This window comes from Podarcis filfolensis, assembly GCF_964270895.1.
Source record: "Podarcis filfolensis genome assembly, chromosome: 13".
Classification (NCBI taxonomy): domain Eukaryota; kingdom Metazoa; phylum Chordata; class Lepidosauria; order Squamata; family Lacertidae; genus Podarcis; species Podarcis filfolensis.
This window is the reverse complement of record NC_139615.1, coordinates 13996320-14014555: the sequence shown is the minus strand read 5'-3', so window position 1 is coordinate 14014555 and position 18236 is coordinate 13996320. Positions and strand designations below refer to the sequence as shown.

The 18236-nt window shown below is 45.3% G+C and overlaps 2 protein-coding genes across 2 annotated transcripts in view; one reads left to right on the top strand and one right to left on the bottom strand.

The window, feature by feature from the left end:
- Positions 1–6561: 6561 nt before the first annotated feature.
- The window catches only part of METTL17 (methyltransferase like 17), a 151298-nt gene continuing 139623 nt past the window's right edge, over positions 6562–18236 (bottom strand). The window contains exon 15 of the mRNA XM_083584202.1: positions 6562–6974. The gene's annotated coding sequence lies outside the window, so the exon portion shown is untranslated. The remainder of the gene's footprint in view (positions 6975–18236) is intronic.
- Positions 8438–17284, top strand: LOC310747346 (vomeronasal type-2 receptor 26-like; the record flags this gene model as incomplete). Its single annotated transcript, XM_083581712.1, has 6 exons — positions 8438–8488; positions 9755–9923; positions 13012–13239; positions 13946–14072; positions 15023–15829; positions 17253–17284. The coding sequence occupies exons 3-6, from the start codon at positions 13198–13200 to the stop codon at positions 17282–17284; spliced, it is 1008 nt and encodes a 335-aa protein (XP_083437838.1). The 5' UTR covers positions 8438–8488; positions 9755–9923; positions 13012–13197.

Sequence of the window (18236 nt, the reverse complement as noted above, 5' to 3'; positions counted from 1 at the left end):
AAGTAGTGATGCTGATCGATAATTATAAAAAATTACAGGGTGGGGGATCTGTTTTGCTAAAGTCCTCAAGTCTCAGAATAAGCAAAGTGCTATGTCAGTGTCATCCCACTATAGCCCAAGATCTGCTCCCTTGTGAAGCAGTGCCTTGGACAGTTGGTATAAGTTTCTGAATTGATATAATGTGAAACTTGTGCAGGGTATAGAAAGAGGATTGTGGATGTACATATCCCTTCCTTTGATTCAAACCATTAGCCCTTCTATCTAACTACAGTCTACCCTGAGTAGCAAAAATTCTCTCTTGCCCTTCAAAGTGTTTTTGCGTGGCAAGTTTCCTCCCCCCAATGAAATGAAGACTCAGACACATTGTGTTAAGGTTAATGGGCGTAAAAGGCCACAACTTTATTGATTACGGAATTGAAGGTATTGGCCTTAGGCATTGGCTCCTATCGACTACCCGGCACGGTGACCGGGAAGGGTTGAACACAAACCGCGGGAGTCCTGTTGAAGTACGCCAACTAGGATCCCACGGGTGTCACCGCTCGGGGGCGTGCCGGCGGCCCTACCTCACCAGGCTTCGGACAAGGCCACGCCCCCCCTGGGAGTCCTCTACCGGACTACCCCTTCTTCCTGGGGGAAGGTGATGGCGCTCCCTTCCCCCCTCCTTCTTCCTCAAATTGCCCCATGCCAATGCCTAGCCGCCAATACCGCAAAAGTTGTGACGGTTGCTACGAGGTAGGCGAAAAAACCAAAAGGCAGGAAGTGCGCCAACTTGGAAAAAGTCCTACCAGGCCCCTTGCGGCAACCAACCGGAGTCCATAGCAAAGTCAGTTCTAGCTAAACCTAAGGGTGGGTGGGATGGGAAAACCGCTCAGCTGCTGGGCGAGGGGGAAAAGAGGGCGGTCCCTGGGCGTGCCTGGCCTTAAGTAGCCCAGGATGCGCCTCCCCTCACCCGCCGATTGGCGGGCTGGGTTGCATGCACGCCCAGGGATTCCCCAGCTCTCGCGGGGGCAAGGGAAGCCCCCGCGAATGTGGGAGGGCCCTGCCCGCAACACCCTCTCCTCTGCAGGCTCGGAAAGGGCTTTGCGTGGCAAGTTTCCTCCCCCCAATGAAATGAAGACTCAGACACATTGTGTTAAGGTTAATGGGCGTAAAAGGCCACAACTTTATTGATTACGGAATTGAAGGTATTGGCCTTAGGCATTGGCTCCTATTGACTACCCGGCACGGTGACCGGGAAGGGTTGAACACAAACCGCGGGAGTCCTGTTGAAGTACGCCAACTAGGATCCCACGGGTGTCACCGCTCGGGGGCGTGCCGGCGGCCCTACCTCACCAGGCTTCGGACAAGGCCACGCCCCCCCTGGGAGTCCTCTACCGGACTACCCCTTCTTCCTGGGGGAAGGTGATGGCGCTCCCTTCCCCCCTCCTTCTTCCTCAAATTGCCCCATGCCAATGCCTAGCCGCCACACGAGCAAAGCTCGCCGCCAATACCTTCAGGCCCGTAACCAGCCCCTAATCCCTGCCATGATGTCCCCCAACCAAATGTCATTTCCTGCATCTGAAAGATGCACGCCATCCCATCTGTAGAGGGCCTCATTGCTGTACTGGATGCCTGGGTGGCCGATGACACACCCGCCCAGATCCGCCACTCTACGCGCAACAGCCCGCTCCAAAACCTTTCTTGCTTTATTGATTCCTGCCGGGCTCACACAATCTCTCCATGTCCTCCTCTCAAGCAGCGAGGACCACAAAATGGTAATGTTTGGGTAAACCGCCCTCAAATCAGACAAATCATCAAAAATGCTCCATCTCAAATCGATAGCTTTGCGGTACGCCAAATCATTTTCCCCCAACTGAATTAATAATGCGTCGGGCGGCCCCTCAGCGGCAGCTCTCGCCATAACAGCTGGTTTAAATTCATTCCAGCGCATTCCTCTACGCGCAATCCACGCCAGTTCAACGTTCGACGGCAGGTTCAAATTATGCCCAATTCCGGAACTCATAGCACGGTTTTTGGCCCAGTACACTATGCTGTGGCCCACCAACCAGATGCGCACCTTCTTGGATTCTGAAAGGGAAGCATACAGAAAAGCCACGGTCAGGATTATCACTGCGAGTCATAGGTTCTTTCTGACATAAGCTCTGTACGCATTGGATTTCCACCTCCCAAGGTCCTTGATCCTTTCCGTGGAGAGTCCTAGATGCATTGCGGTGGTAGCAGCCCCGATGCGGAAGGAGTGGGCTGCAAATTCCGCCGCGGGAAGACCGCAAGCTGCTAGTGCGGAGCGAAGCACGCGCGTGAACTGGTGTCTAGCCAGGAGTGATCCATCCGCATGTATCAGAAATGGGCCGGGGCCATTGGGTCTCAAATAGAGGAAACGCCGTGTATCTCTTACGGGACAGGGTCCACTACCCTGCACGGCCGCTAATCGTAGGAGCGCACCCCTACCGTGTTGGTCTGTCTTAGAGCTCCGCACCTGGACGATTAGCTCGGACTCAGACAGGGACAAATCACTTAATAGTATACCTCTCTGGAGTCGAACCGCCCCGCGTTCGCATACCACCTCCCCAATGCGGAGAGCACCGAAGAATGCAATGGAATAGGCGGCCGAGAACAGGCGTGCTTCGTATTTAGACCAGCAAATTGCCCGTAACTTCTTATGAATCTGGGTCAATATGTCTATTGTTATGGGCCTCCTCTTATCCACACTGGGGGGGTGCTGCCGACGCCAACCCTCAAGAGTCTTACGGACAATAAAAGCTGAACATGGGTCTGTGGCGAAAAAGGCTTTACAAAAGTATGCAATCCCTGCGGACTGAATGTTAAGAGTTTTTGGGGGCGTGCCTGGCCTTAAGTAGCCCAGGATGCGCCTCCCCTCACCCGCCGATTGGCGGGCTGGGTTGCATGCACGCCCAGGGATTCCCCAGCTCTCGCGGGGGCAAGGGAAGCCCCCGCGAATGTGGGAGGGCCCTGCCCGCAACACCCTCTCCTCTGCAGGCTCGGAAAGGGCTTTCTCTCATTCAACTGGGGCTCTTTGAACTGGAGGTGTTAGCAATTAAATTGTGTCCTTATGCATGGAAAGCTGAGCTCTGCTACTGAGCTATATCCCCTCATTGTAAGCTAGATGGTTACGCACTCCTTTGTTGTTTATATTGTCAACTGCCCTGTGATTCTCAGATGAAGGGCGGTATAGAATAATAAGAATAAGAGCATGCCAGGCAATCCTTCCCTCCTGCTTCTATCAGATTCCCTCACACATGTGGTTCTTGTCTCTCCCCATAGAAGCCAAAGCTAACATACAGGTGTGATGCCCAATGCCATCAGAGGCAGCCCAATGGGAGGTGGTGGGACATCATATGGTCACTGCAGATGGTGGATTGAGATGTCACTAAGGATGAGTGAACAGGAGACTCACAGATCTCATATACTAAGCCCAGTCAACAAGAACATTCTGCAGGAAGCACTGAAATGAATGGGAAGTGTAAAATAATATGAAAATACTTGGTGTTATTCATTCTGACAGTCTCTTGGTGCTGTAGTGAGCACTCCATTGGATGCAGCATCTCTATGTACTTGAATGTGCAAACAGCTCAGTTTTCTCTACTGAAACTAGTAATAAGAATAAGAATAAGAATAAGAATTTTATTATTTATACCCTACCCATCTGGCTGGGTTTCCCCAGCCACTCTGTGCGGCTTTCAGCATACCTTGAAACATAAAACATCAAGTGTTTTCCTCCTGATATAGGGCTGCCTTCAGATGTCTTTTTTTTTTTTTAAAGATTTTATTGGTTTACCAAAGTGCATGCCTTGTCTTTTTCCCCAGGTTGTACAGTCTTTCTTACAAAGCAGTTACATTTGTTGTGAGACATTAGTGTTGAGTACGGTAAAAGGTTGGGGAAGAAGAGGGGGGAGAGCAGGGGTGGGGTGGGGAGACTTATATTCTTTTGTATAGTGTACCTGCAGGGCTTTGTGTCAGCATCAACTGGATAGGTTCTCTTTCTAATTGTTTATTACAATTCCTTGGTAGTAAGATGTATTATGGGGGAGAGGGTTTGGTGGCTTGTCTGTGGTTGGCTGCAGTGGGCTGTGTCTGCCTTTGTATCAGGGAAGCCAGATTGATTTGAATGCTGTCGGTGGAATCTAGTCATTGCCTTGATGGGCTGTGTATGTGATAAAGGGGAGCCATACTGGGGTGAAGGCATTCTCTTCTATTTGTCCCAGTGTCAGTTTCAGTTTATTAGTTAGCTTTTCTAGCAAGGCCGTTTCCCATACAATTTGATACCATTGGTTCAACTTTACTGTTTACAGGTCTCTCCAGTGTCTGTATCCTAGAAGGCTTAAAGGGGAAGCAAAGACAGAAGCTAATGCAGTCGCTTACCAAGGGGTATAAATAACTAGAAACCTCCACAAACTACCAGTATATCTTCAAAAGTACTCTCCCCTCTGGCAGAAATTCATCCAAGAACTGAAGAGATGGAGTAAAACCAATTTCACCCTCTCAGATGAAATAGCCTTGAGTAAATGATAATACAGTGGTACCTCAGGTTACATATGCATCAGGTTACAGACTCCACTAACTCAGAAATAGTACCTCAGGTTAAGAAGTTTGCTTCAGGATGAGAACAGAAATTGCACGGCGGCATGGTGGCAGTGGGAGGCCCCATTAGCTAAAGTAGTGCTTCAGGTTAAGAACAGTTTCAGGTTAAGAACGGACCTCCAGAACTAATTAAGTTCTTAACCTGAGGTACCATTGTACTCCAAAAGCTAAGCTACCTTTCCCAGACCCTTCCAATATGTGTTCCTTCAAACCTACTCCATAAAAGCCAGGAAAAAGACACTCATTTATCTTCTCAGAGAAAAAGCTGCGAGTAAGCTCCAAATTCTGTTAATAAATAGGGACAAATGCCATAGGGCTTCTTAAAAGTAAGGTATCCCACAGATGTTTTGCTTTCACATGAAAACCCACAACGTTTTTCAAACTGTGTGGTTTTTTTAAAAGTTGGAACCAACAAAACAATATCATAAGATGGTTGCAGAATTCTGTTACATGTTTAATGGGAATCCCTATGTGTGGCTACCCCACAGATGACCCTCTAACACATAGTTTCCCTGAGAGGTGAGAACTTTTGCATGGAGACAATTGCATGCAGCTCCCAACATATGCTTAACTTTTCCTTACCAAGGAATATACACTCACACAGAATTATTCCTCAAAAGATGCCCCCCCCCCCAATGTTGGACCCAACTTGTCGTGCCTGGTGGATCAAACTTCCTTGGAAGATGGTGGACTCTCCTTCCTTCAAGCACAGATTGGATGGCCATCTGTCATGGCTCCTTTATTTGAGATTCCTGCCTTGCAACAGGTTGAACTAGATGACAAATGGAATCCCTTCCAACTCCAAACCTCTAGGATTCTAAGTCTATGATTCCCTGTCCACTACATGAGGCAGGCTCATGATGTGTTTATATGAAGCATTTGTCTGTTAATTAGGCAAGAGAGGATTAAAATACATTTACTAAATCTGTTTCTATTGTCCGTATTCTCTTTTGGCCTCACTCAGATGTTAACCGTGATAATTTGCAGAGTCTTTGTACTGAAGGACATTCCCCACTCCAGTGGCATGGGTTTGAGTCACCCTGCCAGTTATGGTCTGACCAAGGCACAGTGGAGTGGTACAGTGGTACCTCTGGTTACAGACGCTTCAGGTTACAGACTCCGCTAACCCAGAAATAGTACCTCAGGTTAAGAACTTTGCTTCAGGATGAGAACAGAATTCGCACAGTAGTGGCGCGGCGGCAGCAGGAGGCTCCATTAGCTAAAGTGGTACCTCAGGTTAAGAACAGTTTCAGCTGACAATAACATCTCTCCGACCCACACGAGGTAAATTGGAGGCTGTGATGGGAGTAAATAGCCTCCCTACCCCCCAGGATTGTGGTGGGGGACTGCCCATGCCTGCTGTGCCCTATACCACCCCCGAATTTGTGGGGATGGGGGCACTAGGCACAATGCCCTCCTGTGGGATTTCGGCGCTCCTGGACGCCGTCTCTGATCCGCGCCACTAGCTGCAATAACTTCAAAAGAAACAATTTGGATGAAGCGAATGCACATATTTCAAGGAAGAAGGGGGAGTAAAGACTGCTAACAGAAGAGATCTCTGATAAAACAAGACGAGTCGGAGGAACAAGTATAAATCATGAGAAGATACGCTAAGACTCGGTATGGCAAAGGGACTGATGGGGGAGGGGGAAAAAAACCTTTCCTTTCTTTCCTTTATGTGATTAAACAAGAATCCCCCCCCATAAGTCAGAAATGTCATTTTAAGGACTTAAGCTGTGGATTTAAGGCTGTGTGGAGATAAACTTTCGAACCAAAGCATGTTTTAAGAAGAGTGTGGAATGTATAAGGGCTTTGGAATGACGCAGTTAAAAATTCCGTCGCCATATTGGGAAGTTCTGTCGGAGGACTTAAATCTGAGAGGAGAAATTGAGAAATAGAGCTGTTTTTATATTGTGGGTGAAACTCCTCAGTGGGACTTAAGAACGACAGTTCTGTAATTAATGATGGAAAGAGCGCTGTTATCTATGAAGGCGATGATATATGGAAACCATCTCGATTTGAGGATTGGAAGAACGGAAAAATTCACACAGGATTATTATTGGTGTTTATCGGCTTAAGGAGACTATCAGAAGAGATCAGAAAGAAAAAAGAGAAAATATATGAACAAGATGTGATGTGGAAACAGCAAGATAAGACTGGATAGAATTATGAGCTTTGTTTGGACTGATTTGGACATTAACACAGTGGCAAGAAGATGATCAGAATCCCCCTTCGGATCTTAAAATATGGGTTCCCTCAACAAAATTCAAAATTCGGCTTTGTAATTCGGAATTTATGTGATGTGATTTGATTTGATTTGATTTGATTGGCCGGTTAATAAAAAATATTATTATTATTTTAAACAAAGAGTGGACCTCCAGAACGAATTAAGTTCTTAACCCGAGGTACCACTGTACTATGACTTCCCTTGATTGTATCATGATGCAAATTGGGGCAAAAAAATATAAATTCCATATATATGCTCAGGGGTGTGAATTGGAGGTGACAGACCAGGTATGTGACCTTGGAGTCATAATGGATTGCTCGATGAAGATATGGAGTCAGTGTGAAGCAGCCATAGAAAAGGCAAATTCCGTGCTAGGGATCATTAGGAAAGGAATTGAAGCTAAAATGGGTGATATCATAATGCTGTTATGAAGTGACCAGAGGGTATGCTACAACAGCAGCAAGAGTACTCTTAGCAAAGTATTGGAAGACACAAGAGCTACCCACACTGGAAGAATGGCAGACCAAGGTGATCGACTACATGGGACTGGCGGAGATGACTGGCAGAATCCATGACCAAGGGAAAGAGACGGTGGAAGAAGATTGGAAGAAATTTAAAGTTTATCTTAAGAACTGTTGTAAAATTAATGAATGTTAAAATGTCTTGGGTAACGCAAAATAGAATTGCAGTGACAAACAATTGGATATGAGAAAAAAGATATAAAGAAAGTGCTATAAGAAATTGAAATCAGGGGTTGCTGGAATGATTTAAAACAGGGATGCAGAAAGGGGAGGTATGGGGAAGTCGCTGAAAGAAGGTCTAAGGAAAGAAAGGTTAAGAAATTATACGTGTTTATATGTTTGTTTGTTTGTTTATGTATTGTGTTGTATTGTCTTTTATTATGTGTTGAAAAACCAATAAAAAAATTATTAAAAAAATGAAGTAACCAGAGGGGTCTGGTTGGTGGGTGGCTGTGGTTAGACGATGAAGCATTGGGACCCTATAGGAAGGAATGTGCGTGGATGAAGCAAAGGAACCACACCAATTCTAGCTCTGGCATGGAAACAAATCATTTTTCTTTGCTTGTGCTCATACTTGTGGACTTTGGTGGAAAAGATGCATTGCCCTGTAATTACTGAAATGACAGTAATTAGCAATGTCACTTTGGGAAGCTGCATTAAACTAGTGCCTCATTTATTTCCACTTTTTACACAAATATCAAAAACAGCGTAACCATGATGTGCCTATAATTCAGTCAGGGAGTATTATACTCATGGCAACAGACAAGAACAACTCTGTCAGCCCCGACTTTGATTGTAGGTCCTTCCACCCAAACGCCCCATGGTGGAATTGGTGCACTAGTGAAGAACTTCTAGAGTGAAGCTTTGTGTAACTTGTGTCAGAAGACGAAAATTGCTGTTGGTGGTGACCGTGAGTGGAGAAGGACATCATGCAAGTGTGGGGCTGTGGCTTGGAGCAGGATTTATCTGTGCTTCAGGTGATCTTGCTACTGCTGCTGTATCTGCAATATTCTATAAGCCACCATCTGAGCTCAGAAGGTTCTGCAGATGAGATCTTAATTGCTGAATTTGTATCCATTGGCCTTGTTAATTTTGCTTTAAGTGACTTTAGAAAACATCCATATTCTCGTCCTCTGGGGTAGTAAGTAATATCATTTTTATATATTTATGCCGTCATTGATCACATGAAAACCCTCTGCTTCACCACAAAGATTGCTAGTTACAATCAGCTGCTTGGACTGACTTTTCTTTCATTGCCCCCTTCTCCTCTTAAGGGGAACATTCTCAGTGATGTCTCTGCTAGTCTCTTTTGATTTTTTTAAGCTGATATATGGGCAGCAGCTAGAAAATCGTTCCTCTGGGCAGTGCTGGCCCAATACATTTTGCTGCCTGAGGGTAAAGGATAAGGTGATCCAATCACCATCATTTTCTACATATAGAAAATGCTGCTGCTGTCACAGCCTTAACTGGGTGCCTTAGTCATTGTAACTGTCTTTAAATTCCATGCTGTCTGTGTTAAGCAAAAAATGCATTGTATCTGGGAACCCTGATAGCCAAGTCCTATTGAATGAAAATAAGTTGTTTAGTTGTAAGTAAGCAGGAACATAATTGCAGCCTGAGTGGACTTCACAGAAGGGCAGGGATTAAATGATGACCTTCTCTTGAGCCATTGTTCAGCACTAGAAATTCCTGAAGTCTCTGCGAGTATCTTTTCATGAACATGATTTGTCGGCAGCAGCTAGAAAATCATTCCTATGGGCTGTGCTGGCCCAATACATTTTGCTGCCTGAGGGGAAATGACAGAGTGACCCAGGGATCATTTTCTGCATATGCATATGCTGCCTGTGTAAAGCTCAAAATTGTGTTGTATCTTAACAACTATCCCATAGGATAGGAAAAGAGGTGATGTTTTACACAGGAACACTGACAGCCAAGTCCTATTTACTGAAAATAAGTACCTCTTTGTTCAGTGGGGATTAGTTTCCCTTTACCTTTTCTTTAGTTATAGGTAAGCAGGAACTTAATGACAGCCTGATTGGACTTCACGGAAGGGCAGGAATTTAGTTAGGACTTCCCCCTTAGCCATTGCTCAGCACTAGGAATTCCTGGTGCTGCTATTTCCATCTTTCTACTCATCATGTCTTAAAATATAGCCTTTGTACCATTAGTGAGAACAATATGATACTTTGTGAGAAAATATCCAATTTACTTAGACGTAGAAATCATAACCCAGGCTGCCTCTCTGTTGTGAGAATAAAAGATTGTATGACCATCTCATTGACAGCATTATTCCCCAAAACTACCAACATGTCCTTGCGTTTGTTTTTGCCATGAATGAGGTCAACAAAAATCCTGAATTGTTACCCAACACCTCACTGACAGCAAAGGTTCTTGATAATTATTTCAGTGCCGTGAGAACTTCCGGGGCTACTCAGGATCTACTATTCATAGGAAAGGTGCACTACCCCAATTACAACTGTGTCAGGAGAAAGAAAGTGCTGGTTGTCATTGGGTGTCTTACATCCCAAAACTCCATTCAGACGTCCAACATCTTAAATACCTACAAGATTCCACAGGTATGTGTATAAGTAGGCAGATACAGCAAGGAGGAGGGATATAAAGAGCAACCCATCCTCTCATGTATGCTTCATCCACCAGTCTGAAAGCAGGTTTTGCCAAGTCTATTTTGATCTGCGCTGGCTGCATTGCTGTCTTAATCTACATGAAGCCATTGGGAGCAGTCACTAAGAGTGTTGGGTCAAAGCATCATAAGTACGCAAATGATAAGTAGCTCTGTTTCTCTATAACATATGAGTCAGAAGAGGCAGAGTATGGTCTGGAAGGATGTCTGGATGCAGTCATGGATTGGATGAGAGTTAAGAAACTGAGTTTGAATCCTGGGACAGTGGACAGACTGTGGGTGGCTGTGTCTGAGAGGCTGGTCATTTGCCTGCCTGGTTGGGGTTCCTCTGCTTCTGAAAGAACAGGGTTCTAGCCTGAGGGCGTTCCTTGATCCATCTCGATCTATCTTTGGGAGTGTCTTTTCCCAGCTGTGGCTGGTTTCTTAGCTACCGAAGTTCTTGGTCACCGGTAGCCTGACTGCAAAGACTCATGTACTAGTAACCCCAAGATTTGACTGTTGCAATGCATTCTGTGCGGAGTTAGGCTTTCAAATTGTCTTGATGCTCCTGCTGGAGTAAAATATTGTGGCTTAACACTTGATTGGGTAGAACTATTGCCAGCATGTAGGATGAAGATGAACAACATAAGTACTATTTGCCCTCTAAGATCTTCCACTATCTCATTATTAAGAGCTTGGCTGCTGGAACTCTAAAAGTGTTCTGTCTTTCCTATTAGCTCAGCTACAGCTCCTTTGATCCTGTGCTGAGTGAGAAAACTCACTTCTCTTCTATGTACCGTTTGGCCCCAAATGAAGATCCTCAGTATGATGGCATTGTTCAACTACTCATGTATTTTGGATGGAACTGGATTGGCCTCCTTGTTTCCAATGATGACAGTGGAGAAACTTTCCTTCGATACTTGAGACCAAAGCTTTTGCAGAACAATCTTTGCCCAGCTTGGACAGTAGTGATCCCACCAGTGACGCAGCTATTGCCAGATGAGATAATCCAACAAAGATTGATACCAGTCCTGAAAACTCTTGTATTGCCAGGAATCAATGTGATTTTGGTCTATGGAGATAATCAGTCTCTGGAAGGTTTGCGGTTGATTTTATATTCCAATGAAATCTTTTTAATGAACCCTCTAGAAAGGGTGTGGATCACTACAGCTCAGTGGGATTTTATGGCTGTTAAGACTGAGGAGAAAATAATTAAAAAATCATTCAACGGCTCACTGTCATTCACCCTCCACACCATGGAGGTGCCAGGATTTCAGGACTTTCTTGAGACCATCAATCCTCTCCAGTCTACATTTTATTTTCTAAAGGAGTTCTGGTGCACTGCTTTTTTCTGTTCATTCCCAAGATATAGCCTATATTATCCAAACAGAGGGAACTGCACAGGGGAGGAGAGGCTGGAGAGTCTCCCCAGAGCTGTGTTTGAAATGCAAATGTCTGGCCAGAGCTACAGTATCTACAATGCTGTGTATGCTGTAGCTCATGCTCTTCATGCCATGTATTCCTCAAGAGCCAAGCATAAAGCAATCCTTGAAGTCGGGGCCTGGCAGGTAGCTACAGATTCCTCAATTAAATTAGAAGACATAATAAAGTAACACAGAAACACAGTTTTCTGTTATTACTGTTTCATGTTTCATACGGCCTCCACAACGTTTCCTGGTGCTTACCCATGTTAGTACTGCCACTGAGCAGAGGAAGACCTACAGTTCAGACACAAATCACACCAGATGTGCCAGTTGGTGAGGGAGATGGGTGTGGGGTGTGGATGATGCATGTGTGACATCACAGCATGAGGTCAGGTTGTTGAGAGGAGCCAGGTGGTGACAGTGCGGCTTCAATGGTTGGCTTGCATCTCCTCTCTGGGGCTTGTCGTCCTCTTCTTCATTCTCCTGCTGCCACCATTGGTCAGGGGCTGCATTCCACCTCCTTCCCATCCAGGGCAGGATAAGGAGGAGGAAAAGGAGGAGTAGGAGCTGGCATCCACTGCCCCCCAATTTTGGCTCCCACACCCAAAATTATTTTGGCCCCCAAATGAGGTGGGTTCCTAGGATTCTCACCCCTGTTTAACATGCTTCACATGCTTTGGATCCCAGCCTGTTACTGTATTCTCCAGTGAAAGCAGGGGTCTTTGGAAGCATGACCTGGCACATAGTTCTGCCCTGAAGTCCAGAGATCTGCTGCTGAGGTGCAGAGACCAAATGGAAGCTTCTAGTATTGGCTTCGGTACTTTGGCCACCTCATGAGAAGAGAAAACTCCCTGGAAAAGACCCTGATGTTGGGAAAGATTGAGGGCGCAAGGAGAAGGGGACAACAGAGGACGACATGGTTGGACAGTGTTCTCAAGCTACCAGCATGAGTTTGATCAAACTCTTGGAGGCAGTGGAAGACAGGAGTGCCTGGTGTGCTCTGGTCCATGGGGGTCACGAAGAGTCGGACACGACTAAAGAACAACAAGAAGTATTGGCTATATGCCATTCTTGGACTACTTATTTTATTCATCTTCTAAATCTCTTTAGATGGAGGAGATTTGAATATCTGGCAAGGGCAGACCATTTCAGATTCATGTTTGTTGGTAATGATATTGTGCTAAAGAGGTTTTGAAAGGGTCTTCCTCTCGGCTTTGCGATACCCACAACTCCTGGTTCAGCTGACACCAGAGCTGTAGATGTTGGAGCCCAAAAGGGTGTTTTTGGGCCTATGTCTCAGACACACTTCCGAGCGTTATAAATCATGTGAGAGAATGATGATTGCAAATGATGACTATGCTGATAGTAAGTTGTTTCTCTGTCCCCACTAGCTCCCTCAGGCCTGAGCTTTCACTCTCCCTGGGTACTGGACTAGACATGCCTTTGGTCTGATACTGCAGGGCTCCTCTTCTTTTCTTAGAAAACAATAACACCACTTTGAAATGCTTCAGAAACACATACCTGAGGAATGCAGTTATTTGACACAACTTGGGCTCATTTGAGAGAAAAAAACATTAATCCATTTCCCATTGTCCGCTCAATATTTCTCTCCCATTCTAGCTTCACCCTTTTCTGAGAAACGTCCACTTTAACAATAGTGCTGGGGAAGAAATCTATTTTGATGTGAATGGGGGCTTGGCAGCTGGATATGATCTCATCAGCTTGGTAACTTTCCCCAACGAGTCTTTCCAGAGAGCCCAAGTTGGATGGGTGGACCCCCTGAGTCCTTCAGGGAAGGAGCTCACCATGAATGGCAGTGCTGTTGTGTGGAATCACAAGTTTCATCAGGTGAGAATGATCCCCACCTTCTCCTTCTTTACATTCACTGATATCCATTTTGTGAGAATAGCCTGGAGACTCACAAGATGGCGGAGGTAAATTTATTAACATATCCGGACCTCTTTCCCGCCTCTGAAGCAGGAGGATTCAACAGTGCTCTCACAGGAGAAATGACCCAATCAGGAGATGCTCAATATTAAATGTGGGACCATTGGAATGCAAACAGCTCACCGCTGCACATCCAGTGCTCTCTCAAAGGTTCCTTGGCTTGCTCAAACTTTTGCTACAATATATTTCACAGCACCCCACTGCTTCCCATGCTTCCCAGGGGGTTGCGCCCAGTGGTGAGCACACCTGAAACCAGAATTTCAAGCATTTCTATTGGATCTTTGAGACTCTTCCCAGGCCCCCACCCTCCCAGCCACACCTTCTACTGGCCCTGCCTTGTGTCCTTGCTCTATAAGAATGCCTCTTGCTTCCATGGATATTGGATAAGGGTAGAGAAATTGGTGTGTGTTGAAACTAGGTTGCTTAGGAGGAAAGGCAGTACATGGGCTGACCACCGTTACACTAAGACCTTGGCATATACCCCACAATGTACCCAGATGCTGACTCCTGGGAATGTGCTTTGTTAGAGTGCCAAAAAGATGTTAGTAAGATTTAAAAAAGAAGTTCCATTTCCATTCTGAATGCCTTTTCTTCTGGTTCCTATTAGACCCCACCCAGTTCCTCATGTGTGGAGCACTGCTATCCTGGACAAAGCATGTTTCCCAAGCAGGGGGAGCAAATCTGTTGCTATGACTGTGTACCATGCCCAAGTGGGAGGATTTCAATCCAGATGGGTAAGTGAAGAAAAATAGAGCTATGTGGCAAAAAAAGAAAAGAAATGTTTTTGATTTTGAAGCTTTGCTTCAAAAATTAGCACAAAGCTGAAGAGTTGCCATGAATCATTCTGTTAAAGGTACCCCCTGCCCATACGGGCCAGTCGTGTCCGACTCTAGGGTTGTGCGCTCATCTCACTTAAGAGGCCGGGGGCCAGCGCTGTCCGTAGACACTTCCGGGTCACGTGGCCAGCGTGACGAAGCTGCTCTGGCGAGCCAGCACCAGCGCAGCACACGGAAACGTTATTTACCTTCCCGCTATAAAGCGGTACCTATTTATCTACTTGCACTTAGGGGTGCTTTCGAACTGCTAGGTGGGCAGGAGCTGGGACCGAAAGACGGGAGCTCACCCTGCCGTGGGGATTCGAACCACCGATCATTCTGTTACATGTCCATTAAGTTTGTTAGCACAGCAGAATGTATAGGCAAACTCCAGCCCTCCAGTTGTTTGGGACTACAATTCTGATAATCCCTGATCCTATTAGCTATGGATGATGGGAATTGTAGTCCCAAACATCTGGAGTTTGCCTATGCCTGATGTAAATCATCTCCATAACCAGCCAATGAGCTGGTCTCTGCACTTTGCTGTGAAAAGAGAAGACAATTGAAGTATGGAACTTGTATTTTCTTTCAATCATTTAAACTGTGGATGGGGTTTGGTACAAGTAAGTTAATAAAATTTGGTACAAGTAAGTTAATAAAATTTACAAGTTAAAAATCTTTTAATAACATTTATTATTATTATTATTATTAGTTCTGTGTTGTGCAAAAACAAGAAAAAATAAAAAAATGTTAAAGACAAAGACGAATATTGAGTTGGTTTTTGCCAATCCTCTTTGACATATAAAGCCCTGAAAAAACAACCGTCGCACATGCTGAAGACTCAACAAACTGGATTCCATTACTTTCAGATGCAGACCAATGTGAGGACTGCCCAGAAGATCAGTATCCAAACAACAGCCAGGACGAATGTATTCCCAAAAGCATCAGCTACCTATCCTATGAGGAGCCCTTGGGAAGAGTTCTGGTTTCCCTGGCTCTTTGCCTTTCTGCTTTCACAATTGCAGTGATGGCAGCCTTCATTCTGCACTGCAATACTCCCATTGTCAAATCCAACAACTGGAGCATCACTTGCACCCTCCTCATCTCCCTGTTGCTCTGTTTTCTCTGCTCCTTCTTATTTATCGGCAGGCCCGGGAAGGTGACCTGCCTTGTGAGGCAAACAACGTTTGGCATCGTCTTTTCTATGGCTGTTTCTTGTGTGTTGGCCAAAACAATCATTGTGGTTCTGGCCTTCATGGCCACAAAGCCAGGGAACAAGATGAGGAAATGGGTTGGGAAAAAGCTGGCCGTTTCAGTCGTCATTCTCTGTTCTCTCATTCAAACGGTCATTTGTGTAGTGTGGCTGAGCACCTTTCCTCCTTTCCCAGAATTGGACACACGTTCTCAGGTTGGTCAGATAATAGTGAAATGCAGCGAAGGCTCCGATGTCATGTTCTATATTGTTCTGGGTTACATGGGTCTCCTAGCCATCACCAGCTTCACTGTGGCCTTCCTAGCAAGGAAGCTGCCTGATACCTTCAACGAAGCCAAGCTCATCACCTTCAGCATGTTGGTGTTTTGCAGTGTTTGGGTGTCCTTTGTGCCCACCTACCTGAGCACCAAAGGGAAATACATGGTGGCCGTGGAGGTCTTCTCCATCTTGATTTCTAATGCTAGTTTGTTGGGCTTCATTTTTTCTCCTAAGTTATACATACTTTTCCTAAGGCCTGACCTAAATACCAGAGAGCACTTAGTAAGGAAGACAAACAGTGCTTGAGGCGGGAACTTGACCTCCTCCTTGAGAAGGAGTGAATTGGGAAACATGATGTCCCAATGTAAGGAGATACTGGCTAATCATGTTAGATGTTGAGATTCCTGCTCCATATCTGCAGTCATGGGATTGTTGTCTATCACATGACAATGTATGTTTTCATTGTACAGTGTGGGAAGTGATGGAGACAGGATGTTCGTGTTACTGTGTTCTGTGATGTGGGACTATTGTTCTTTGTTCTTTCTCTCTCTGCTGTCTGATGAGAAAGAGGACGGAGCTAAGTCAGAATGCTCCGAGTGTATTATATATCAATAAATGGAGATTAGCCAAAATGCTGTGCTACTGAGTTCTGTTATGCAAACTGTGAATACTCTGCGGATCCTAAGTGTGCTAATGCCTTTTGGTATCAGTCGCTGTGATGCTTGGGATGAAGAAAGCTTTCGAAGCTCCCAAACAACCAACTAGGAGGGAGAGAACATGCCACTTGGGCATGTGTCTCGGGCAGGGTCCTACACGAGCGTAGGGCGCTCCTAACAGTTAGAAGGCTTCCTAAACTGGCTCCTTTTCTTTCACTAAAGGTTGTTGGTGGCTTAGTTGATGTGCAATGAAAGCAGAAGACCATTGTCAACATGGAGTCCCTATTTATGTTACACCTTCAATACTCTAGAGCAGGCATAGGCAAACTTGGCCCTCCAGATGTTTTGGGACTTTAATTCCCATCATCCCTGACCACTGATCCTGTTAGCCAGGGATCATGGGAGTTGTAGTCCCAAAACATCTGGAGGGTCGAGTTTGCCTATGCCTGTTCTACAGACCTTTATAGCTTCACAATTTATGACTACTTCATTTGTTTGTTAAGGATATTTGCATTCCTCTTTCGCAACTAAATGACTTAGGACAAGAAATGTCATCAAGAGACAAAGTATAATGTGATAAATGAAAGTGTGCAATAAACATCAAAACACCAACAACACCATGAGAGTTCTTTTTCTTTTTTCTTTTCTCACATTTCCCCTTTGAAAATATTTTAATAAAATACAAATTTAAAAATGGAGAAAGGCATGCCAGAAGAGGTATGGGGGGATGTATGGCTCCTGAGGGAGGCAATTCCAAAAACCTTGGTGTAACCACGGAAAATGCTTATCTTGCATTTGCATCCAAGGAGATTTGAGAGAGCCATTCAATGCATAAGAAGCTGGTGTGAAGTAAGCCGGTGTAAGTTAAGTCAGGGTAAAGTTACATTACCTCCCAACCTCAAGGAATGGGGTTAGGATCCAGTCTAAATCTCTGGTCACTCCTGGAGCCCCTTCCCTCTGGCTGCTTCTCAGAGCCGGCATATCACACGGGGCTGAGTGTCTGAGGCTGCAGTCTCTCCTCCTCACCCACTCTCCAGAATCTTCTATCAGCTAGCCAAGGGAGGAGGCTGGAAGGGACAGCCATGGGATGCTCCCTTGCAGCCATAGCTGCTGTTGTTGCTCAGGATAAGCACTGACTCCCGCTTCTCCCTGAGCTCCTCAGCTGGGGTCTGGTGGGGGAAATAGGGACATTCCAGGATCAACTCAGAAGCCAGGATGGCTTTTGTAATTCTGCGACTGACCCTGGAACATCAGGGCACTTGGACTCCTAGAGGCATAATGGGGAAGTGACTGGACTGAATATTGAGGTGAAAGAAGAAGCATAAATTACTCTGTTACACCCTACTGCTGCCTAACTTGGGTTAGGATTACTTTGTAAGGTCCTAGACTAGTTTTCTATGCGCCTTTCCTTTTTTTGGCATCTTTCTTCCCACAACGCATAGGCCACTTGTGATCTATCTACCCAGCATGCATCATGGTTGCATTAGAGTTAACTAAGACCTGTCACTCCCTCAGTGGAAAGCAGGTCCTAACTAGTATGTTCAGATCCCAGAAATATGTTTTCTCTAGTTGTGTAGGGACTTACACCCTTGGGAAAGGTGATTATGAGCCCTATAATAATCAAAATCACTATAACTGAACTCTGCTTCTCATTAACACTTTATGGCTAGTCAGAATTAAGAAGATAAACATAAGATTCAGCACAGTAGCTTACACTTTGCTATACATTACACAGTGTATAAAGATTCTTGCCAGATCAATGCATGCTACAGAGAGAAGAGGAATTAATCTGAGGCAGGCAGTGTGCTGTTAAATAGAACTTTGTGACTTCATCCCTTAGACCCAATGCCCAGGTTGGAATTTGTTTATTCATTGGTTTGATGATGAAAAATCCTCCACAGATCTAGGAAGTTCCTAGCAAAGGTCTGTGTCATCTGTATATTAGTACAGGGTTCT